The sequence below is a fragment of the Dendrobates tinctorius genome, unplaced genomic scaffold (genome assembly GCF_039654945.1).
Source record: "Dendrobates tinctorius isolate UK_male_01 unplaced genomic scaffold, ASM3965494v1 ptg000028l, whole genome shotgun sequence".
NCBI lineage: Eukaryota > Metazoa > Chordata > Amphibia > Anura > Dendrobatidae > Dendrobates > Dendrobates tinctorius.
In genome coordinates this window covers 91,343,829-91,369,433 of record NW_027361696.1, presented here as the reverse complement: position 1 = coordinate 91,369,433, position 25,605 = coordinate 91,343,829, and the positions used below count along the sequence as shown (strand labels likewise).

Below are 25,605 nucleotides of genomic sequence, written 5' to 3'. Positions count from 1 at the left end.
GGTCCAAGGCATGGTACGTGCCAGGTGGCACGCCTGGCTACAGGCAAGGGCTCGATGGCATCAGACTCCGGACAGCTGGCAACGATCGACAGGATCAGGGCATCAGGCTGCGGACATCAGCTCCGGACATCAGGCCGCAGTCATCAGGCTTACGAACTCTGGCAGCGATCGGCAGGTTCCGGGCATCCGGCAGACAAACCAGGGTTCAGGCAAGGAGGCACGACAGAGTTCAAGACATGGTGCGTGTTAGGGAACACGCCAAGGTCCAAGGCAAGGTTCCAGGCAGGGTGTGTGCTAGGGGCACACCAGGGTCCAGGGCAAGGTGCAAGGCAAGGTGCGTGTGTAGGGGACATGCCAGGTTCAAAGTTCAAAGTACAAAACACAGTGCGTGTGTAGGGGACACGCCAGGGTTCAAAGTACAAGACATGGTGCGTGTGTAGGGACACGCCAGGGTTCAAGATCCAAGGCAAGGTCCTGCGCGTGCCGAGGGACATGCCAGGGTCAGGGTACAAGGCATAGTCTTGCGCGCGCAGAGGGGCATGCCAGGGTAAGGTTCAAGCCAGGGGCCTGCGCATGCTAGGAGACATGCCAGGGTTCAGGCTAAGGCAAGGGCCTGCGCGTGCAAGAGGGCATGACAGGGTACAGGCTAGGGCCTGTGCGTGCAAGAGGGCACGACAGGGTACAAGCTAGGGCCTGTGCATGCAAGAGGGCATGACAGGGTATAGGCTAGGGCCTGTGCCTGCTAGAGGGCACGACAGGGTACATGGCAAGACCTGAGCGTACTTTTACAGAAGCACGGGAAGGTATGCCAAGGAGCAGGCTAGGACCTGCGCGTGCTATTAGAGAAGCACGCAAAGCACTGTACAGAGACAGTGTGGGTGCAAGGAAGCACAGAGAGCACGGCTGGGGCACTGGCTAGCTGGTCGGGCTGAGGCACAGGCAGATGGGCAAGACTGAGGCAAACCTGGCTGAGGCATAACAGGTGACACAGCTGTCACTGGCTGACGAGCACGGCTGAGGCACAATCAGGCGGGCACGGATAGGGCGGGCACGGCTGAGGCACAAACAGGAGGCTAGGGAAGGCCAGGCGCATGCAAAGGGCACACGAAGAAACAAGGCAAGGCAAGAAACAAGGCAAGGCAAGGCTAGGCAAAGTATAGAACAAGGAGCGGAACATAGGCAGAAGCACAGGGCCGGGTCAGAGAGCATAGGGCTAGCAGCGGAGCGTAGGCTGAAGCCCAGAGCCGGGTCAAGGCAGAACCTTGAGATTAGACATGGAATGTGCTGGCGAGCACCAGAAGACAGAGTAAGGAGAACCATGCAAAGACAGGGAACATGAGAAGTACTACAAGGCTCAGAATAGCAAATACCAGACATGGCAAAATAGGCAAGGCAGAAAACATAGGAAGTACTACAAGGCAAAGCATGGCAAGGACAAGACATGGCGAAAACAGGCAAAGGCAAAGAACATAGGAAGTAATACAAGTCAAAGCATAGCAAGACAAGACATGGCACAAAAGACAACACAAGACATGACAAGAGGCAGAATACAAGCACAGAGCGTGTGCAGAGAAGCACTACAGGGCAGAGTGCAGGGGCACAGAATACAGAGAGCAACCGAGCAGATCAAGCAGCCATGCAGGGAAGCAACACGATACTCAGGCCCCGACCATAGGAAGGGGCAGTCTGATATAGGGCATTAGCACCTGCACTTCCGGGTCAGGACCAGGGGAGGACTTCCGGTTCAGATACTCCAGGATCATAGAGAGGATCACATGGTCGAGTCCTCCAAGACCATAGAGAGGAACATAGGAAAGGTCACATGGTCAGGGTCTCCAGGATCACAGAGAGGATAGCTGGATCAGACTGTGCTGGAACATAGGAAAGGTCACATGATCAGGGTCTCCAGGAACACAGAGAGGATTGCTGCAGGCAGAGCAGAGACGGGAGGTCACACAGCAACGGCGTGTAGCAATGAGGTAAAACACACATGCGCACTAGCAATGGCAGGCAGCCATGAGATGAGGCGCGCGTGCATACTGCTCCAGGCATCTTGCAGCACAACAGTCACAAGGTGCGTGTGCACGCTGCTTCCTGGGATCTTGCAGCATAAGACATAACGGGCATGATAGTTCAGTGCACGTGCACACTGCTCCAGGAGTCATGCGGCATACCAGACATGGCAGGCATGATAATTCGGTGCGCGTGCACACTGCTCCAGGGGTCATGTGGCATAACAGACATGGTGGGCATGATAGTTCGGTGTGCATGCACACTTCTCCAGGAGTTATGCGGCATACTAGACATGGTGGGCATAATAGTTCAGTGCGCGTGCACACTCCTCCAGGGGTCATGTGGCGTAACAGACATGGCTGGCATGACAATGAGCAATGGCTGGTGCAGACTGGACTGGCTGATGTACAGATGAGCGCTAGCAGGTGCAAACTGGAGCGGCTGATGTACAGATGAGCACTGACAGGTGTGGATTGGACCAGCTGATGTACACATGAGACTAGCAGGTGAGGACTGGACCGGTTGATGTACACATGAGCGCTGGCAGGTGTTAACTGGAGTGGCTGAAACTGAGATAGACAGGCAAGTATGTACAGATAGGTATGGGGCAGGTGGACTGACTGACAGGTACTGGGGACTTGACAACTAACAGCAAGAGGTCAGATTTCATAGGACAATTCACATAAGTGGGCCCCACCAGAGATAGGATAGACAAAGGAAGGGAAGGCAGAAAGGAAAGGTGAATTAAAATTAAACTTAATTTAGTATATTGATATAAAATTAAATTTGATAACCATACACCCACTTGGGATGTATACTGGATCTTGGTGTGTGAATGGTTATATTATAAACACCACTAAGATCCACTAGATCCCATTCAGATTTGGACTCAGAAAAATAAAACATCAAGAAAACCTCAACCATGTCTCCAAATTTATATGTTGGACTCTGGTCCCACAAATGAGACAGTAATTAAATTATATAACATGACATGATTGTACCACTCTCTCTCATTATTAATCTATGTGGATCAATATTACATGTCTATTAATTATTAAATATATGATGTGCCAGTTCTGGGTCAACTGCGGGGTGGTATTTTTAGGCTAGGAAGAGCCCAATAACCTCGCACCTTCCCAGCCTAACAATATCAGCCCCCAGCTGTCTGCTTTACCTTGGCTGTTTATCAAAAATGGGGGGATCCCACGTCATTATCTTTATTTATTTATTCATTAGGTCAATCTAAGTACAGTAAGCTATACATGCAAAGCACTAAATATATACAGCATCTCACAGAAATCTATCTAGCTTTCTATCTATTATTTATCTCTCCATCTATCTATATTTTTCACATCTTTAACACCTAAGTTTAAAGCAGCATTTCTCTAAAAAGTCAAGAAAAAGGTAAGACATTAGAAAAAAAACCTTTTTTTACGCAAAATTCATCAACATCGGTAATTACATTTCAAAGAGTCCATTATGACAGCACACCAGAAGGTAGTCCTTCTCATCCTCTAGGGACAGGAAACTCAGGAGTGGTTAAAAGACCACTTCTCCCTCCACTTCACCCTCATTGTTTTACCAATCACCATACCAGAATGGATGCAACTCAATTTATTGAATTCTCTTACACAAATGTTAACTGCACACAAGAACAAGGAATTCAGGGGAGGGAACGTAAGGGTGCTGTCATTATGGACCCCTGGAAATACAATTACCGATAGGACTAATTCCTACTTTCCATGATCTCTTTCATGATAGTACACCAGGAAAAAATACCAAGTTAATGGATTTTCAGGCGCAACCACTGGCTGAAGGACTTTCCTTCCGTAAGCCATTTGTTGGCCAGATAGTATGTCCAGCTTGTAATGTTTACAAAAGATATTTAAGTTAGACCAGGTTACCACTCTACAAATCTGCTCGGCTGAGGCTCCTGTCATTTCACTCCAAGAATCAGAGATCGCTCTCATTGAATTCGTCTTGACACCTTCAGGCGGTGCTTTGGCCTTTGATTTGTTTGCCAAGGAAATAGTGGATGTGATCCATCTGGCCAATGTCACTTTTGAAGTCTTTTTGCCTTTCTTCTTTCCTGTGAACTGGATAAAGAAGTTCGAAGGATTCAAGGAGGGGTGCCTCTTTGGAAGTTTTCTTAAAAACGTTCACCATGTCAGAGATGTCTTTACCTCTGAAGATATGACCATTTTCCTGTCTAGTGGCTAATACTGCATTTTGCAGAATTCTTGGGTGGGCTTGGCTCCATGGCACACTTGGAATGCAGGTTGTCATTAAACCCAGTATTCTCATTGAAAGTCTGACTAAAACCCACTTTTTCCCCTGAAAGGATTGGATTTTTGTTCTTGACGTATAGTTTTATAGAGGGGCAGAAAGGATGTTGTGAGGTGGGAGAAGAACCCCCAGAAGCAAATTTTGTGTACCTGGCTCTAAATAGGATTATCCCCAATTAATGGACCAAACCAGCTTTTTAAGGTGAGGATCGTTTCTGAGAATGATGGTTGAGTTGTTGCACTAAATTCACCACTAAAAAGAGATCGTCCAAGTATGGGATGATGATTATCCCTTCCTTACTCAAAAAAGCTACAACCTCTGTCCTTAACTTTGTAAATAACCAAGGGGCCAAGGATAAGCCAGGCGGAAGCCATTGAAATTGAAAATGATGGATTATCCCCTGATGTTGTAGCGCAATCCTCAGGAACCGCTGAAAAGAAGGATGGATGGCCACCTAATAATATGCATCTTTTAGATTCAAGGTACACATTACTGAATCCTTTCCTATTAACGGGATAGTAGATCTTATTGTCTCCATTCTGAACTTCCTGTACCTAACCCACTGGTATAGGGAATTTAGGTTTATAATGGTACGATACCTTCAAGGGTTTTTTTTAATAGAAAAGAGACTATATTAGTGTCCCTGGTATTGGTATACCTCTAACAGAGGTACCAGAATAACTGCCCCGGATGATATCAGATCCCTGATATCTCCTTCGAGCCTTTGTAGGGGGGATAGAGACTGACAGACTGTCAAAATATTTCTGGAGGGAGCTGAATAAATTCTATCTTGTAACCTTCCCCTATGACCTGAATGATCCACTAAGTTTTTGTGATTCCCTGCCATCTTATTAGAAAGAACCGAAACCTCCCCTAAATTCACCTGGCATCAAGATCTCCCTTTGCTTGGACCTGAACCGAACTGTGCATCTATACCCTTACCTCCCTTTGGGTAACTTCATCTTCCTGGTTATCCTTTTCCTTTAAATTCTTGTTTCTGGGAGGGAAGAGACATATGAAAGGAAGAGTATCTCCTTGGCCTTTCCTCTGGAAACCCCTTTTTGCTGTCAGACTCTTTCTAGGATCTCATCTAATATAGGGCCGAACAACAGTAACCCTGAAAAGGGAATTGAGAATAGCTTGCTTTTTGAATGGCTATGTCCTAACCAGGTCTTTAACCAGATGGCCCACATAGCCCAGTTGGAAAGGACATTACTCCTGGCTGCAAATCTTACTGATTAGGCCTATGAATATGCCATAAATCCTATCACCATTTTCAACAAGGGACTCTAGTACAATCTATCTAGGAGTATTGGATTTCAGTTGGGCATTCAATTCTTCAATCCATAAACTCATAGACCTAGCCACCGAGGTGCCGTCTATATTGCCCTAAAAGACAGCGGCTGCAGCCTCCCATTCCCTTGTTAGCGATCCCTCTGCATTCCTATACATCAGGTCACAGAGACAGGAAAATTTTTCACTGGGGTTGAAGTCTTTTTTGCCACACTGGAGGAGAATTGGTGTGCACACAGTGGTAGAGGCGAGGTGCTGTTGGAAGGGGTAGTGAGCCCCTGGGACACCTAGTGAGGTAAATTCACCAGACACTCTTGTGTCCAATGCAAATCCTTTTTATTTCAAAAGTGCATGTAAACACAAGCTCAGATTAGGCATATAAGAAAAGTTGTGAATGCGACCAAACGTTTCGACCCAGTAACGGCCCTTGGTGTGCTGAGCTTGTCCAAAGGTGCTGTTAGTCTCTGGAGGGGTAAAGTAGAGAAGTTTCTCCTTGATTATCATATCTTGCTGCGCTCATCTGCGCCTCTGGTGTGCGTGTCGTAGTTTTTTGCACTATGGCAAATGGAATGTCAATTTTTAACCTCCTCTGGTTCAAAGAAGAGACAGGCTTTGAAATCTCTGGGGATAACCAGCATGTTCTATGCATCTTTCGACTCTTCCATTATCATGGCCTTAATATGTTTAATGACTGGAAATACTCTGTTCCATTGAGCCCTCAGCCCCCCAAACATCTCACAACTGTTTTTTTATGTGTTTTGGGTAGTTTAGCAATACATTTTGCACATCTTCTGGTTTTCTTCCTGGAGTGAAAACCAGACGCTATAGTGGCTCCTCAGTCCTAAAGTTAAGCAAGAAAGGAAAAAATAGGGCTAAGACGTCCTGAACTGACTCAAGAAAACATTAGAGCTAATGACAATCACTATGACTTAGCATGCCCAGGGATTGTTTGGACGATGTCTCTGAATGATTAGGATTAACATCCATTGTCAGATTGTGCACACCAGAATCTCATCCACAATAGGCTTTTATAGCATTCTACCTTGTCTTCTGGTATACACCCCAGCACCTCCGTCCATAATCACTTGTGCTCCACCCTGGAATACACGCCGCACTGACAGATCTTCCTACGTCCTTTCCCAGGGAGTGCATTTCACCCTGGAACTCTCACCTTGCATATCACTAAATGTGTGACCTGGGGGAAGCTGCAGCATGTAGCCGAGATCCCTCCTCAGACCGAAGCTGTGAAAACCAGGAGACACTTCCCACTTTACTGACCCTGGCTGATTGACCCTCTACCCAGTGAACCTCTTCACAGGAAGAAAGGAAAGGATGAAGATGGGGCAGACTTCCTTACAGAAGGCTTCACCCTCTGTATGGCTCTAGAGAATCTAGCTATCCAGGGGTGGACGGATAGGGGAGAGTCAAAAAAATGTGCTAAGGGCCTAGATCTGTACTCTTAAAGTAATTGGTCTAAGACCCTTATTGAAACCTGTCTGCAGGAAATCGAGGATCTTGGGGATGTCCAGGAGGGATGTATCTACTGACGATTCACCGAAATAAATGCAGAAGCACTTCAAGATTTTATTATACACTGTTCAAAAAAATAAAGGGAACACAAAAATACCACATCCTAGATATCTCTGAATGAAATATTCCAGTTGCTAATTTTTATTCATTGCACAGTGGAATGTGTTCAGAAGAATAAAACATAACAGTTATCAATGTAAATCAAAATGAACATCCCATGGAGGTCTAGATTTGGAATGATACTCAAAATCAAAGTGGAAAATCAAATTACAGTCTGATCCAACTTCAGTGGAAATGCCTCATGACAAGGAAAAGATGCTCGGTAGTGTGTGTGGCCTCCACGTGCCTGTATGACCTCCCTACAATGCCTGGGCATGCTTCTGATGAGGCGGCGGATGGTCTCCTGAGGGATCTCCTCCCAGACCTGGACTAAAGCATCCGCCAACTCCTGGACAGTCTGTGGTTCAAAGTCACATTGGTGGATGGAGTGAGACATGATGTCCCAGATGTGCTCAATCCGATTCAGGTCTGTGGAACGGGCAGGCAAGTCCATAGCTTCAATGACTTCATCTTGCAGGAACTGCTGACACACTCCAGCCACATGAGGTCTGGCATTGTCCTGCATTAGGAGGAACTCAGGGCCAACTGCACCAGCATTTAGTCTCACAAAGGGTCTGAGGATCTCATCTCGGTACCTAATGGCAGTCAGGTTACCTCTGGCGAGCAGAAGGAGGGCTGTGCGGCCCTCCAAAGAAATGCCACCCCACAACATTACTGACTCACTGCCAAACCGGTCATGCTGAAGGATGTTGCAGGCAGCAGATTGTTCTCCATAACGTCTCCAGACTCTGTCACGTCTGTCACATGTACTCAGTGAGAACCTGCTTTCATCTATGAAGAGCACAGAGCGCCAGGGGTGAATTTGCCAATCCTGGTGTTCTGTGGCAAATGCCAAGAGTCCTGCACGGTGTTGGGCTGTGAGCCCAACCCCCCCTGTGAACGTCGGGCGCTCAGACCATCCCCATGGAGTCGGTTTCTGACCATTTGTGCAGACACATGCACATGCTGGAGGTCATTTTGCAGGGCTCTGTCAGTATTCCTCCTGTTCCTCCTTGCACAAAGGCAGAGGTAGCGGTCCAGCTGCTGGGTTGTTGCCCTCCTACGGCCCCCTCCACATCTCCTGGTGTACTGGCCTGTCTCCTGGTAGCGCCTCCAGCCTCTGGACACCATGCTGACAGACAGCAAACCTTTTTGCCTCAGCTCGTATTGATGTGCCATCTTGGATGAGCTGCACTACCTGCCTGAGCCACTTGTGTAGGTTGTAGAGTCCGACTCATGCTACCACGAGTGTGAAAGCACAACCAACATTCAAAAGTGACCAAAACATCAGCCAGAAAGCACTGGTACTAAGATGTGGTCTGTGGTCCCCACCTGCAGAACCACTCCTTTATTGAGTGTGTCTTGATAATTGCCAATAATTTCCATCTGTTGTCTATTCCATTTGCACAGCAGCATGTGAAATTGATTGTCAATTAGTGTTGCTTCCTAAGTGGACAGTTTGATTTCACAGAAGTTTGATTTACTTGGAGTTATAGTCTGTTGTTTAAGTGTTCCCTTTAATTTTTTCAGCTGTGTATATAGCAGAGGTCACGGGCTTCCTGCTTGCTTGAAGGGTAGATATAACTTCGTCAGACGATCCCCTTGAATTCAGGACCTGGCTCTCAGAATCCATGCTGAGAGATGAAGACTGTCTGGATTGTGGTGGAGAACTGGGCGCTGGTGGATGAGGTCTTTCCTTCTTAGAAGGAGGATGGGGTCTTCTGCCATTTTCCTCAGCAGAGGGAATCAACTCCTCTTCGGCCAGAAGGGCACCACCAAGACAATCTTCGCCCTTTCTTCTTGCGCTTTTCTGAGCACCCTCAGAATCAGAGGAAGAGAGGGAAATGCATAAGATAGTCCCTCTACCCATGGCTGGAACAGTGCGTTGACTCCCGCTGAACCGGCTATGTGGTTTAGGGAGAAAAATCTTCTGACCTTCACAGTTTCTATGGCTGCGAACAGATCCACTCACGGCACCCCCCAGCCTACCGAACACTTCTTCATTCAGCTCCCACTCTGTGGGTAATAATCTTTGCCTGCTCAGGAAGTCTGCCACCTGGTTCCTGGATCCTTCCAGGTGCACTGCAGAGACTGACACAACCGTCCTTTCTGGCCATCTGAAGATCTTCTTGGCCAGGTGTTTCAGTGTAAGATGTTTTTGTCCCATTTGATGATGTAAGAGTGTCACCGCCGTCATGTCAGACAGGATCTTTATATGCCTGCCTATGACCATCGACTGGACCTGCAGTAGTACTTTCCATACAACATATAATTCCCTGTAATTCCCTGATGTTCGAAGACATGGATCTCATCTCTGGACTCCATTCTACTTGGAAATATTCCCCTTCCATGTGGCTGCCCCAGCCTAGCTGGCTGGCCTCGGTGGTGACCAGGACACACGGGGAGATGATCGAGGGAACTCCTGCATGGAGATTTTCCATATTGGTCCACCAATGTAGGGATTATCTCACCGGGAGAGATAGGGGCATTACCGTGTCCAGCGATAGTTGACATCAGTCCCAAGTGGGGCGCCCTCGCTCGCCCAGGGCAGCGGGGTACTCGGTCCGGGCCGGTGTCAGGGGCAATATGTGTCACAGCAGCGGTGACCCGGTCCGTGGCCCTGGGCGCGCAATATCAATGGCGGTGATGTTAATGGTGTAATAGTTTATTTAGATAGTTCGTGATGCCACCCGTGGTGTTTGGCAAGTAAGATGTTGAGCCAACGCTGCATGCAGACCCACTGGGACTGATGGTGTGGTGCAGCAAAGATGGTGTAGCTCCCCACAGGTGGAGCTGTAGTCCCAGGGCAGTGTAGGTGCAATGGATGAGGAGAGGCGCAGAATGGTATAGATGCTGGTACCCAGGTGTAGCAGTGCAGGAATAACTGGAGCACACCAGAGTATGTGGTTCCAAAGCTTTACTCACTGCTTGCAGTTCACACAAATGCCTGCCTCCGCACTGTGTTCTTCAGGTCAGGGCCCCAGCCAACCCCCAGGCAGGATAGGATTCTCCCCTCCACACTCCGCCAATATGTACCTTACTGAACGACTCCTCCAATGCGCCTATAGGTGCGAAGCACTCCAGTACTTAGTTACCCTGGAATGCCTCTCTCTAGGTGTTCCTAGTCTCTACTTGTATGACAGACAGCTGTAGCCTGCTTCGGGGACTCCTCTCTGCGTCCCAGCTCTCTATTCCATTGCTAGTGTGTCCCAAGTCTATGATGGGAGTAAGGCGTTAGTGGCTCACTACTCCTCCGGTGTCTGTTGCCGGATATAAAGATCCAATCAACCTCCGGGACCGGGCCCCGGCCTTTGCACTCTGGACTGGAAGGGTTCTCTCTCTTTCTCAACCTGCTTCCCACCATCCTATTCTCCTTTGTTCCGATCTGTTCTATCTCTCTTATGGAATCTGTTCTCCAGTCTACGTCTCTTTCCTTCTGTTCCTTTCCCGTGCCAGCTGGCTCAGGTCACTGAGGCAGCTGCAGCACTCCTTCCTCCATCCCTCTTCCAGGGATCCTCACTCCTGTCTGAGCGACTTCCTCTCCTACTCCGCCTGCCCTCTTCTGCAGACTGACCCGAAATCCTACACCTTCCCTCTCTTTTATATCTAACTCCACCCGCCTCCCCAGCACCTCTCGTGTTACGAAGCCAGGGACCACAAAAGGCACCCTATGACCTTTCCAGCATAGAGCATGGATGGGTCCCTGCTGAACTATCCTGTGTCTGGGGTGCAGGTGTTGGAATGTGAAAGGGAGTTCCCAGCCTACCTGGATGGTGGGGTACCACACCTTAGGAGAAGGTGCAGTACCTCTGTGGCGACTGAAGCCTCAGGGGCGCCACACAAGCAGATAAAACCGCACCCTGGAGCTCTCGAGAGCGGAACTGGCTCCACCGTACGCAAGGGATACAAGCTGTCATTAGTCCCAAGATTCTCATGGCTTTCCTGATGGAGCAGCGGCTTCCTGAAAATTAGTGAACTCTATCTATCAAAGCCTGCTGTTTTTCATCTGGCAAGAAAGATGTTCTTAATTGGGAGTCTAGCAGGACCCCTAAGAATTTCTTCCTGGGTTCTGGAACCAGGTCCGACTTCTCCCAATTTGTGACCCATCCCAGTCTCTAAAGCGTGGAGATCGAGATCTGGCAATGGTCCCGGAGCTGTTCCTTGGAGCTGGCAATGATCAGGAAGTCATCTAGATAGGTAGATAGGGGACTATGATGATGTTCTGTTTCCTTAGGTAGGCGACTACCTCCGCCACCAGCTTGGTGAATACTCTCGGTGCTTAGGTTAGGCCAAAGAGAAGACACAAGAACTGGTAGTGACGGATCCTCCCTTGGAAGGAAGTATGGACTGGGATGTGATAGTACTCGTTATTTAAATCTATAGTACACATCACCTCATCTCTGTTTATAAGAGGAATCGTAGAGCTGATGGATTCCATCTTGAATTTCTTGTATCTTATCCATTGGTTAAAGGGCTTCAAATTTATTATTGTCCTGCTCTCTCCTGAGGGTTTCTTTACTGAGAAGAGGCTGGAGTAATTGCCCTTGCACTTTTCATGCTCGGGGGGCCTGGACCACTGCTCCGATTTTTAGTAAGTCCTGGACATCTGTCCACATGGGGGACGCAGTAGACTGAAGGCGGGAGTTTGTTATGATGAACCTTTCTGGGGGTAGATAGATGAACTCTAACTTGTAGCTGTGGGAAACTCTCTCTAAAATTCATAGATTTTCTGAGACCTACTGCCAGCCCCTCAGGAACCGCCCTAGCCATCGCCCTACTCTCATGGTATCACTTTCTACCTGAACCTGAAACTGAACCAAAAATGGAGTTCTTTCCCCTACTGCCCTTGGGGTAACTCCATCTGCCCATTTTACCTTTCCCCTTATAGCCTGACTGCTGGATAGGTTGGGGCCTATGAAACGGCAGGTATTTCTTTGGTTTCTCCTCAGGGAACCCCTTCTTTTTGTCTGAAGCCTTTTCTGGAATATCGTCCAGAAGAGGCCCAAACACCTTGTTGCCCGAGAAGAGAATTGAACAGAGCTTATTCTTGGACTGAGTGTCCCCTGACCAAGTGTTTAACCAGATAGCCCTTCGGGCAGCATTGATTCTGCTGACATGTCAGCCATGAAACCAGTCACCAGTTTCAAGAGGGGGAAGGGATTTTAGGATGGTGTCCCTGGGAGTCTTAGATCTCAAATTTTCCTCTAAGTCGTTGACTCATAAGTGCATGGATTGAGCCACCAATGTTGCTGCGATGTTAGCCCGGATTATTGCTGCCGAGGTTTCCCAGGTTCTTTAAAGGAGACCATCCACTCTTCCGGTCCATGAGTTCCTTCAAGCTGGAGGAATCTTGGCTACCAGAACATATATCTATTAGATGTCTTCCCAGGTTTTGATTTTCTCTGGTTCAAAGGGTAGGCAAAGCTTAAAGTCTCTCGGAATAACCAGTCATGTGGCTGTTGACCAGGAAAACAATATTTCCTTGGGATCGTAACCCCCTCAAACATATTGTCTGGTATGGAGAGGGGTTTTGGGGTTTCGTCCACCTGCATGGTATTTCGTACCGCACGGAGGAGTTCATCCGTATCCTCGGAGGAAAAGAGGTACCTCTTCCCTCCCTCTGGTGGGCCAGTAAACACTTCTTCTTCCACTTGGTCAGATTCATCTGACATTTTGTCTTCAGAGGACACTTCTGTCTCCTTTGGTCTCTTATGGGACCCTCCTTGGGATTCGGATTGTGAGGTATGAGAGTATGCCATCCCGGAAATTGACACCTGGACCTCCTCTCTTATTATGGACCTCATGTCTGACAGATAAGTCTGTTCCTCTCTGATAGTTTTTGAAGTGCAGGGTTCACATAGGTGTCTCTGTCAGGTCTCTGGTAGATTGCCGTTAGAGATAGCATATCTTTTAACACTCCCTGACTTCTTGTTATCCTTCTTTGGAGTTGCCGAGACAGGTGTTCCCCCCTAGAATACACAGAGTATATGCCATGTGTTTTTATGTGTATGGTAAGGGCTAAAATGGTGTCAGTTTGCAAGCCTACTCTCATGCGCCTGGCTCTGTTCCAAGTCAATGTCCATTTTAGCAGAATCCTCCATGTAGGAATCTCTGGTCTAAAGTCCTAGCTTACAGTAGGACAGCCAACATACACACACAGAGGAACCTATGTATACGATTCCCATACTCGGCTGAAGTCCTCACCGGATCTCTTCCTGCATTCCACCGTGGAACGTATGCTGGAACGCATGCCAACCGTGACCCGGAGGTGCTCTGCCCAGCTTGCAGAGATGACATTGTTGAAGTGTCAAACTCGGCTTTGTCAAAGTGAGAAATCATCACTAAAGAGAAACACCTACTGTTTCACTCCTGTAGGACATTTTCTCTATCTCTAGATGAGATATCATTCTGAATTTAATGTAACCTATAAGTGTGAGGTCACATACTGTAAGTACATTGTAAAATAACAGTACACATAATGTACATGTGATGGGCTTCATGAAAAGTGTGCTTATTTTTATAGCAACGGTGAACTGAGCATTAAACATGGTATCCAAGACTTTGTTTTTTTTGGCTATGGGGTTAAGAACTTATCAGCAGGTAGTGGCTAACTACTTTTCAGTTCTACCCTGTGACAACCTATAACAGCTCAGAGCAGTGATGGACCGCTCCTGCTGGCGGTTCTTGAGCTTCCAATGACATCACGTCAACAGAGTAGTTCCTTCACTTCTGGTTTGCATTGTCCGTTGTCTAAGGGTACAGTTACACTTAAAGATGCACAAGCGATCCCGACAACGATACGACCTTGTCAGGATCGCTGGTGCATCGCTACATGATTGCTGGTGAGCTGCCAAACAGGCAGCTTCACCAGCGATCAGCACCAGCGAGGACGCTGGTATCTAAGGTAAATATCTGGTTACTAAGCGGCGCGCATCACTTAGTTACCCGATGTGTACCTTAGAAACTTGCGCGCTTGCGCCGGGAGCTGCGAGCACGCAGGTTTCTAAGGTACACATCGGGTAACTAAGTGACACGTGCCGCTTAGTAACCTGATATTTACCTTAGATACCAGGTCCCAGCGCCAGCTTAGAACGCTGGGAGCCTCGCTGATCGTTGGCTCCCACTGCCACACGCAGCAATGCGCGCTGGCCAGTGGGAGAGCAACGATCAAAAAATGGCCCAGGACGATAGTGCACGATCAGCGATACCCGACAGGGGGGCTGGTCGCTGATCCCCGTCACACATAGCGATCTCGCTGGCGAGATCGCTGTTGAGTCACAAAATCAGTGATCTTGCTAGCGATCTTGCTGTGTGTGACGAGGCATTAACAGTGGGGAGCCAGCTGTCACTTAGCATGTTATCGACAGTGATCATCTGTCTACAGGGCACGCCAGAAGTGAAAGAGCTTCACCGATTGAGCCAGAAGGGATTGTCACAGGGAAGAACAGGCAGGTAGTTAGCATCTACCTGCCGGTAAGTGTTCTTAGGCCAATAGTTAAAAATAAAAGTCTTGGATAGCCCTTTCAAAGGTGAGCAAAATGCACTTATTGGCTACTGGCTTCTGACCCAAACTTGACAGTCTCAAAAATGCTGAAGAGGCTGTTGAGTTTGAGTTGGGAAACCCGCAACTGAGTTTTGTGGATATGTGAATGAAGCCTGTGGTTGATATCGAATGAGCATGTCTCAAGATCCATAAATGAACCATATAGCACAGACCGGTAGAATGTATCTTGACCCAAACTAGCAGCCCTACTGTATATTTGCCTATGGGATTAATATTTCAAGTTCGGAGATGCATGGCGGCTCTTTATGTAGAGCATGAAATGTGTTTCTCTGAAAGGCTGAGGCTTCAAAAAAAGTTAGGCCATGTCAATCATCATACAAATAAATAATGTGCTACATTTCAGCCTACTGGAAAAAGTGACTACTCTTATTTGGTCACCTGTAACTCGCAAGTTGTAGAAAATGCTAATGATTTTCGATTTATTGTGACTCGTGTGTCACAGTAATTTGCGTGTTGCATTGCAAACTTCTTTTAGTTGCCTATATTATGCTATGAGGTAGTACCAGCATAGTGTGTTTGGTAATAAAAAGTTGGGGACCAGTGATATAATACAAGGTCTGCAAGGGTGGTTTCCCATGGCACATAGAGGGTGTCCAAGGCTGGAAATCACCTTTGAAACATCCCTATGTCTTAATGAGCAGTTGTATTCAGTCAATCCCTCTGCAACTGCTGTCAATATTGGTCACTCTGCTTGCAGCAGGAGCTTACTGAATACATAGGAAGGAATTGCAACGTCTTGATATAAAAGTTCCATTTTAGTATATCCTATGAAAAGGCAAAGTGGTTGTAAAACGTTTCTTAGAACTCTCATAGCTACAAAAGGGAAAATAATTTGTATGAGTGACGAATGGACCGTGATCCAAATAAAACTCTCAGTTCCCCTTTATGATACAGGGAAGATGTATATCTTTGTACCGTGTTAGCCAGTAGATAGAAAAATATTCAGGATTGAGAGTCCTCAGTAGTTGATACCTTTTAATCGTTAACTGAAAAGATGGTAACACATTGCAAGCTTTCGAGACTACTCAGGTCTCTTCATCAGGCTAGACTAATACAAAATCTGAAGAGTCACATATTTATGCACAATACAGCCTAGAAAAAATGCAATAGATAAGACAAGTGATGTGAAGCAGAACTATCAATATGGGAGAGGGAGAAACATAAATATAAACATTGGACCAGTTCATAGATAAGGAGTCCGGATGTTTTATGGTCCTCTGATTGGGGTCTAGTTCTGTGTTGTGATGCCCCCACAAGGTTTTAAAAGGAAATTCCTTAATTGATGTAAAAAGACATAAATCCATGCGACACATTCATTCCAGCACTGAGAGTGTCAAAGGTTGTCATAAATTTGTACTCCCAAACTCGTCTCTCTCTCTGAGAATTGAAGTTACCTTTCAATACCAGTAATTTCATATCCACGCTGCTGTGATCAGGGATACAGAAATGTTTTGCCACAGGTAGATCCATTCTTTTTTCTCTTATTGTGTGACGATGAGCATTCATCCTTGTTCTAAGCTTTTGCCCTGTCTCCCCCACATACAGACCCCCAGTTGGACATTTAGTACAAATAATTAAGTACACCACATTAGATGTAATGCAGCTGAAAGTACCTGCGATCTTGTAGTCCTGATGTGAGTTGGGGATCTTTATCTTGTCCGTGGTCATTATAAATGAAAAAATGTAAAACCTGTCCATTTATAATGACCACGGACAAGATAAAGATCCCCAACTCACATCAGGACTACAAGATCGCAGGTACTTTCAGCTGCATTACATCTAATGTGGTGTACTTAATTATTTGTACTAAATGTCCAACTGGGGGTATGTATGTGGGGGAGACAGGGCAAAAGCTTAGAACAAGGATGAATGCTCATCGTCACACAATAAGAGAAAAAAGAATGGATCTACCTGTGGCAAAACATTTCTGTATCCCTGATCACAGCAGCGTGGATATGAAATTACTGGTATTGAAAGGTAACTTCAATTCTCAGAGAGAGAGACGAGTTTGGGAGTACAAATTTATGACGAACTTTGACACTCTCAGTGCTGGAATGAATTTGTCGCATGGATTTATGTCTTTTTACATCAATTAAGGAATTTCCTTTTAAAACCGTGTGGGGGCATCACAACACAGAACTAGACCCCAATCAGAGGACCATAAAACATCCGGACTCCTTATCTATGAACTGGTCCAATGTTTATATTTATGTTTCTCCCTCTCCCATATTGATAGTTCTGCTTCACGTCACTTGTCTTATCTATTGCATTTTTTCTAGGCTGTATTGTGCATAAATATGTGACTCTTCAGATTTTGTATTAGTCTAGCCTGATGAAGAGACCTGAGTAGTCTCGAAAGCTTGCAATGTGTTACCATCTTTTCAGTTAACGATTAAAAGGTATCAACTACTGAGGACTCTCAATCCTGAATATTTTTAGTTCCCCTTTAATAATTTTCAGAAATTAATGGGATTTACAATCCTCTCATACATTATATCTCACAGTTTATTTTTTACTTGAAAGATAAGCACACCTCTAATTAGGAAGAACTTCATCCATGAGGTGCCTGCAAGCTATATGATGCTAATTTGACCCTGCGGGCTGTTATGTACTTGAAAATGCCGAAAGGGGCCTTAAAGCTGAGGAATGATTGGATCAGCTCAGCCGTACCTCCTCAGGCGAAGAAATACATTGATTCCAGACTTCATTTTTCTAAAAATATTTATTTCGATCTTCCTTAGAGCCGACCTGGGTGCAGTACACTTTTTTCCCCAAGAACCTTGTTTCAGAAATTTCTTCCTGCCAAGAACTGTAAATGCTTTCAAAGAATGGGAGAAGTCGCTATAAATATTGCAAAATCTCATGCTACCAAGACAGAAGCGTGCCATTGTGTGTTTGTTCGTTAGTTACCCATTTCCATCTGGCGGTAAATAATTCTTCATGATGGTGTGAAAGAACGGCCGCTCTCAGGCTGCAATTAAATGGTTTTAATATTGAGCTTATCAGAATGTGTACAGAGTGATATTTATTTGTAATGACTGCAACTTTTATTAAATAGATTTAAGTCTGTGCTGTTTTTCGTGTATTCATGTTTTCACAGTAGAAGCCTAACCGATCAGAAATAAAACTTCCTGCGTGTGATGATTTTTGATCACTTACTCAAACTTCTGTGTTATCAGTCCACGTCATAAAGTGTGGGTTTCCTCCTGTTTCCTCCCATACTGCCAAGACATATTTATAGGAAATTTAGATTATGAGCCCCAATAGACACAGTGATGATTATGTCTGTAAAGCGCTGCGGAATATGATTGCACTATATAAACAAGCATAATACTTGGACATTCTATTTTTTAAATAACATATACTCATCTTCCGTACCTCCACTGTTCCAGATATACAGTACCAGCACTGGGGTTCCCAGGGCTTGCGTGACATTATGTCACATGAGCCCTGTAGCCAGTCAGAGGTCGCTATTAGTAGGGTGCTGCGCTCTCACTACTTACCTTTGTCCAAGGTTGAAGAAGATGAAGGATGTGAGTGAACAGCAGTCCAATAGTGGCGGCTGACTGGCTGCAAGGCTCACATAACATAATGTCATGAGCCCTGGGAGACATCGTTAGAATGGCGTCGGTATGTGAAGTGATTATGCTATTTTTATTTTGTAGGGGTATTGCTAAGTTAAAAAGGGCTTGTCTATCTAGTGTACAAATTATTTAGCATTTATATGTGTCAGGCTAGTTTCACACTAGCGTTTATTCCACGCAGTTCCCGGCGCTGCTAAGCCCCGCCCCCTGCCCGCTCCCTGCCCACCCCATCTGGTCATTGCCGCCTACTATCGCACATGGACGCATGCGATCTGCGCACCCTATCTTTAGCATAGGGTGCGCAGATCGTGCGCTGGCCGTGCACTAGTAGGGTTTTGGCATGCGCTACACGCTTTCGAAGGTGCGCCGAGCGCGCCGAAATGCAACATGCTCCGTTCGGCGCACACGGGCGCACCTTCAAAAATGCGCAGCGCATGCCAAAATCCTACTAGCGCACGGCCAGCGCACGATCTGTGCACCCTATGCTAAAGATAGGGTGCGCAGATCGCATGCGTCCATGTGCGATAGTAGGCGGCGATGACCGGATGGGGCGGGCAGGGAGTCTGCAGGGGGCGGGGCTTAATGGCGCTGTGTGCTGCGTGGAATAAATGCTAGTGTGAAACTAGCCTCAGTATTATAAAAAGAAGCAGAGGTTTCCATATTCCTATTGTACCAGTCTCTAGACCGTATCATTTTAAAGGGTCTACCAGCTCTCTTGACACGTTAGAGTTAGTAGCTAACAGCATTCTTCAAAAATAGAAATTATGGAGCAAATTTGTACGGATTAACAATTGGGTATTACCAGTTCACTTTGACCCTGACTATTCAATGCTGATAATTTCAGATAGTGTATAGATATGCTCTACATTATTCACCATGGCAATAGTAGCAGACTATTTCCAATTATAGTATACATTTCAAGATGAAATTACATCACAACTGCACTACCAGCCAGAAGAAAGGACTTGGATTTCCTTTAGTATCACATGGGTAAAAGAAACTATCACTGCTAAAGGAAATTATTCTAATAGAAACTTTACAAAATTGGTAAAAGTCACGATTTCAATGGGTAATTTTGGAGATGAACCTGGGAGGCCTAGGAGGCCTAAATGCCCCATTTGGACCCTTGAATTCTTTGCACTGTAATTATGACTTTGCTATATAATAGCATTTTGCTAACATTTTGGATAACTTACAATCTATGGAGCACAGCATGTAAACAGCTTATCTGTACATATATAATTATCAAAATTTTAGCAATTTTTTTTTGCTTCAGCCTCATATCAATTTTCATTCCAATTCAATAAGTACCGTAAATGGAGACCTACTAAAATCGAATCCAGTAGCTGCATTTCCTAAGAAGAAATGCAACCGATTCATGCCTTAAGCCACTCCTGCAGAGCTCTTTACGAATGGTTTAGGGAATTACACCTGGGCCTTGGCAACATATTGCCATGTCACATGCTGCATCTTACATGACCAGTTGAAAATATTGTCAGATATGGCCCCTTGTATCTTCAGATACTGTAGATTTGTCAGGTTGTCTCAGAAATCATTGTTGTCCCCCTAAGGCTTCTTTTACACGTCCCGTGTTTTTTGCAACCAGTGTTTGCGGGCCTTTTTTGCGGGCCGTATTACCGTGATTTTCACGGTCTCCTGCAAAAACGGGCCGCAAAAAACCTTCTCAGATCACCATTTTTCCCTGTTTTGACAAATTGGTGGGGAAAAATACAGCATTCCGCAAATACGGTGTACCGCAAAAACAAGCTACCGTTGTTTTTGCAGCACCATTGAAATCTATTGTGGCCGTGTCAGTAAGCCATGAAAAATATCGAGCAAGCTCGATATTTTTTCACGGCCATATATACGGCCCTCACGGCAAGTGTAAAATAACCCTAACAAAATGGAATACATGAGAAATGTGCTACCCTGAATGGACGGTATTGTTGCTTTTCTGCACTCTGTTATGGCTGCCTCCAGGTCCCTTGTTTGTAAAAGGTTGCACAACCCAGCAGGAAAACTCAGATTAAAAATGAGCAAGGCTCACACCAATGACCTTGTAGTTTTCTCCACAGGCATACAGAGGTAGAAGATTTGACAAGCACTGCCGTTTCATCTTTTACTTCACAAACACAAAATGTCAACAGGGATCAATCTCATTATAAGTGATCCAAGACCTCTGGAGAAAGTCACTGCTATTAGAAAGGCGAGTTTGGGGGACCTTGGCCTTGAATTACTAGAAAAAAAATGTGCAATCTGTATTTCTGAACACGACAGAGCGGATGGCCAAATAAATCGAAGAGAAAATCTACACGCTAATGATTACTGAATAACAAATACAGCAGGAATGGATTAGTCCACATAAATATTTATCCGAGAAATTAATTAACTTTACAAAACGGTATGATCTCTCTGTAATGTGTAAACTAGTACAAGTATTGACACTTAATATCCATTTAATAGATAGATAAATATAAGACAGATAGATAATAGGTAGAGATAGATAGTAGATATTAGATAGATAGACAGATATTCAATAGATAGATACAGTAGACAGATAATACATATATAGATAGAAGATAGATAGAGAGATAAATTGATTTTAGGTAGATCCCCCCAGCATCTTTGCCTCCTCTTTTGATAAGTTGGACTAATCAGTAGACCTGGCGTAACATCATCGTTGTGACTTTTCTGACTTCACATTGGCCCTACTAATCAGAAGAGACGCCTGGGATGCCTGAAGGTAGGAGGAAGTTTGCAGGACTCTTAGGCTACTTTCACACATCCGGTGTGTGGGGTCCGGCGGCGTGCGGCGAAGAGCCGGGCCGCCGGATCCGGCCTGCAGCCGTGACACCGGATGTGTGTGCGGCGAGATGATACGGCTCGGACATTATTAAAGGAGCCGCAGGACAGAGGCAGCCAATGAGACAGCTGCTGAAAGGGAGGTGAGGGGAGGAGAGGATAGGAGAGGGGAGGGGAGGAGAGGGGAGGAGAGGGGAGGGGGGTGGAGAGAGAGAGACATGGGGGGTTAACATTACTGTCCAGGCAAGAGAATCTCTCTCTCTTGCCGGGCACTTGTGGGGTTAACCCCACAGAGAGATCTCTCTCTCTCACCCAGACACTGTGAGTGTTAACCCCACAAGTGCCCGGCGAGAGAGATCTCTCACAAGTGTCCGGGTGACAGAGAGAGATCTCTCTCTCTCTCGCCGGGCACTTGTGGGGTTAACATTCACAGAGTCCGGGCATGCGCTGTGGAAAAAGCCGGTCCGGCGCTGCAAAAAAACGTTACATGGAACGTTTTTTCCAGACGCCGGACAGGCTGTTTTTGCCGGATCAGGCAAAAACCGGATACGCCGCATAGGCATCAGGCGCAATGCGGCAATAATGAGACTGAATGGGGGAAAAACCGGATCCGGTGGCAACCGGCGCCGGATCCGGTTTTTACACTTTTCGCCGCATCGCGCCTGATGCTGAAAACCGGATGTGTGAAAGAGGCCTTATGCATGCACGGACTATTGACATGACTGTGTAACAAGGGCAACGGGGGGGGGGGGGGCGTAGTTATTGCCGAGTTATTTAAAGGCACAGTTCACAAACAGAGTCCACTGAGCAATTGGTCAGCAAGCACTCCCGGCCCCTTGCACATAAATAGATGAGACCGACAAAGCTTTTCCTAAAGTTTACCTTGTTCTCTTTCCGGCCACGGTAGTCCAGGCGAAATAGAGTCCAATAAGGCAACTGTTGTCCAACAGTGAATAATGTTTAATGAACAGGGATGGAATAGAATGAAAAGACTACAACACCGGATTTCCTGATCTCTCCTTGCTCTCTCCACAGCAGCTGCAGCAGCCGAAGATATGCGTTAGTCCATGCGATGGAATCTGGGCACTTAAAACCCCTTCAGCAAGGGTACTTCCAGAGTCCTGGGGCCCATGTTGCAGTCCATATTCCTCCTTCTTTAATCCTTAGGGCCTTTTTAGTCCTTGGGGCCCTTTTTAGTACTCAGTCCGGTGCAACAGATCTCTCCCCTTCCGGAATCTGGCAGTGCCCCGTCTATTCAGCACATCTGCTCTGGACTAATGTACCCCAGATTCTGACCAGGAGCAGCAGCTTCCTGTTCCCTATATGCTGCTGACCGAACCCACCAAATTAACTAGCTCTTTCCCTAACTCTAACACATAGACTTAGCATGTACATTTTACCAACAGTAGTTAAAGAGGAACTCCCCAAATTACAGGAATAACAAGACATAAAACAGAGTACATCACATACTTTACTCGTTAATACACATACAAGTGTAAGCAGCTTGTGGGATGCAGTGACAGGCAGGAGGCAGAGCAAGGGTTAACAAAAGGTAACAATTTAATAGGACAGGGTTTTCACTCCTCACAGGGAGGTAAATGGTTAAAGGGTGAATGGTAGGAATAGTAACTGTTAAACAAGGGTAGTCCAAACAAAGAGCTTATCATATCCTGTATGATTCTCTGTAGGAGATGATTCCACAGGGGTTATAGCTCTGGCAGAGTCCGGGGGTGATGTACTCAGATGGGGTCCTTTACACGGTGGTCCATCTTCTGGCGTCACCGGTCGGACTCCGGTACCCTGCTCTGCACGTGCGCAGTACTCACAGTCACGGAATGCACGGCACCTCTATCTCCGGCAGTCACTGAGAGCACGGCACCTCTCAGCACAGCGGTCCCTCTGCAGACGACGGGGCCCAACCAATGCGACCTGTCGTGGCGCCAGTACTCGGGGAATGGAGCGCACTGATCACCTGACTGTGCACTGCTACAGGTTGGCGCCAAAGTTCCTGCTGCTGCGCGTGCTTTTCTTTTTATGTATCCCTGCCTACCCGGGTCATGAGGTTTGTTCAGCTCCTCATTTCTTCCCCCTGGCAGCAGGGGAGGCAGCCCCAACAGTTCCGGACCCGGCGCAGAATAGGTACCCGCGGCCCGGTCTTTCTCCTTACACAAACATTGCAAACATAGCCCATTAAGAACACATGGACATTTTACATTAAGGTATTAACCCATAGGTACTCCATCCGGGGACCGCATATATTACAATAATGAACACATAATATATTTATATAAAATGCACAGGGGGTCACACGGAAGGAGGAGAAGGCGCAACTGAGGGGACATGCCACCTCCTTACAACTGGACAAAGATCCTGTAATTTTTTTTGTGCTCAACTCTAAAGGTCAGCTTTAATCAAGTCCGGTGTGTAACAATTATTAGGGTACTACAGAATCTGATTGTGTGGGATAACACGAGACTGAGACATAAGCTGATGTAAATAAGTACACTGCTCAAAAAAATAAAGAGAACACTTAAACAACAGAATATAACTCTAAGTAAATCAAATTTCTGTGAAATCAAACTGTCCACTTAGGAAGCATCACTGATTGACAATCAATTTCACATGCTGCTGTGCAAATGGAATAGACAACAGATGGAAATTATTGGCAATTATCAAGACACACTCAATAAAGGAGTGGTTCTGCAGGTGGGGACCACAGACCACATCTCAGTACCAATGCTTTCTGGCTGGTGTTTTGGTCACTTTTGAATGTTGGTTGTGCTTTCACATTCGTGGTAGCATGAGACGGACTCCACAACCCACACAAGGGGCTCAGGTAGTGCAGCTCATCCAGGATGGCACATCAATGTGAGCTGTGGCAAGAAGGTTGGCTGTGTCTGTCAGCGTAGTGTCTAGAGGCTGGAGACGCTACTGTATCACCTGGAGCGGGATACTCTGGTGCTGGGCAGCGTTGGATTCAGGGGGTCACGGGGGTGGCAGCCGTGCCTGGTGCCTGTGCTCTGGGGACAGTGAAATGGGGGTTAAAAAATAAAATAAAAATAAAAGAAATTTGAAAAAGAGTTTGCGACGCTAGTTGGAGTGTTTGACTGTAAGATAGCTGGCACGGCGGATGATCCCTGGGGGGGTAGATAGTGATAGCAGTGCAGGTGTTTAACCCCCTCCAACTAGGGCTGGCCCCAGAGATAGTGATGGAAGTAGGTGGCATAGAGTAACAAGGCAGGAGACAAGGGATGTCACTTTATCATTTACTGAAGTCCAGATGCAGTTCAGAGGATAAAATACAACTCTCTCACCAGGTATACAGTCTGCTCTGCACAATGGGAGTTATCTCTCTCTGCTGCGGTTCAGTGTAAACTTCCTGCTGTTCTAATCCCTTCAGGGACAAAGGTTTCCCAGAGTCTGAAACTTCTAGTATTATCAGTACTCACAGTATTTTCTGCCCCAGCAACATGCAGCTTGAATCCTGTGTGAAGCACGTGATCGTTCTGGCACAATCCCTCATTGATTCTTCGTTGCTGTAGTTTTCCTGGGAGAAAACACCCCACTGTTGGTTGTACAAACCACGCAGTCTCTCAGCTTACCATCCGACTCTAGAAGCATAGATGGCCTAGGGGCTGATTCCCTCATTCCTCTCAGCATTGTTCCTGGAGAGAGCACGTGTTACTGCTCCAAGAACATTCTCCATTTTCCTCACCGTCTTCCTCAAAGAACAACAACTAAACTCCTCCCCTCCCAGTTAGGGTATGTCCCCAAAGCTCTAAGCCTCAGGCAAGTAAGGGAGTGGGGTAAAATTGTGTGTGCAGTTGTCTCAGCAGAGAATTAACTCCCATCATTTACAAAACACATATAGATTAGTACATATTTGACCATTTTGTCGAGGCAAAGACACAGGGCGCCATATTGCCAGGAGACAGGACAGTACACCAGGAGACGTGGCAGGGACCATAAGAAGGTAACAACCCAGCAGCAGGATTGCTACCTCAGCCTTTGTGCAAGGAGGAACAGGAGAAGCACTGTCAGAGCCCTGAAGAATGACCTCCAGCAGGCCACAAATGTGCATGTGTCTGCACAAACGGTTAGAAACCGACTCCATGAGGATTGTCTGAGTGCCCTACGTCCACAGATGGGGGTTGTGTTGTGAATTCACTTTCTGGCCTAACTCTGGTAACTAATGAACTTTCCGGGCTCCCTCTGGTGGTTACAGGAGGTAATGGATCTGATCTAATTAACAGAGGTCTGCCACCTGATAATGAGGAGGACGATTGGACATCTGGAATTTCTGATTGGATTTAAGACAGCCGAATCCCTCTATCCCTGCTGGTGATTTTTTCCTGCCTCCTGAAGCCTTAGTTTCCAGCTCAGTCCCTGCATGCTCAAGCTAAGTGTTCTTTTGTTATTGTTCACATTTGATTT

General features: G+C 46.4%; 1 protein-coding gene across 2 annotated transcripts in view; it reads left to right on the top strand.

The window, feature by feature from the left end:
• APOH (apolipoprotein H) overlaps positions 1-17,854 on the top strand; it is a 104,169-nt gene extending 86,315 nt beyond the window's left edge. For both annotated transcript variants that reach the window (XM_073571165.1, XM_073571166.1), the window contains one exon: positions 17,527-17,854. In XM_073571165.1, the coding sequence (XP_073427266.1) occupies positions 17,527-17,600 (74 nt within the window). In that variant the 3' untranslated portion in view covers positions 17,601-17,854. The remainder of the gene's footprint in view (positions 1-17,526) is intronic.
• The last annotated feature ends 7,751 nt before the right edge of the window (positions 17,855-25,605 follow it).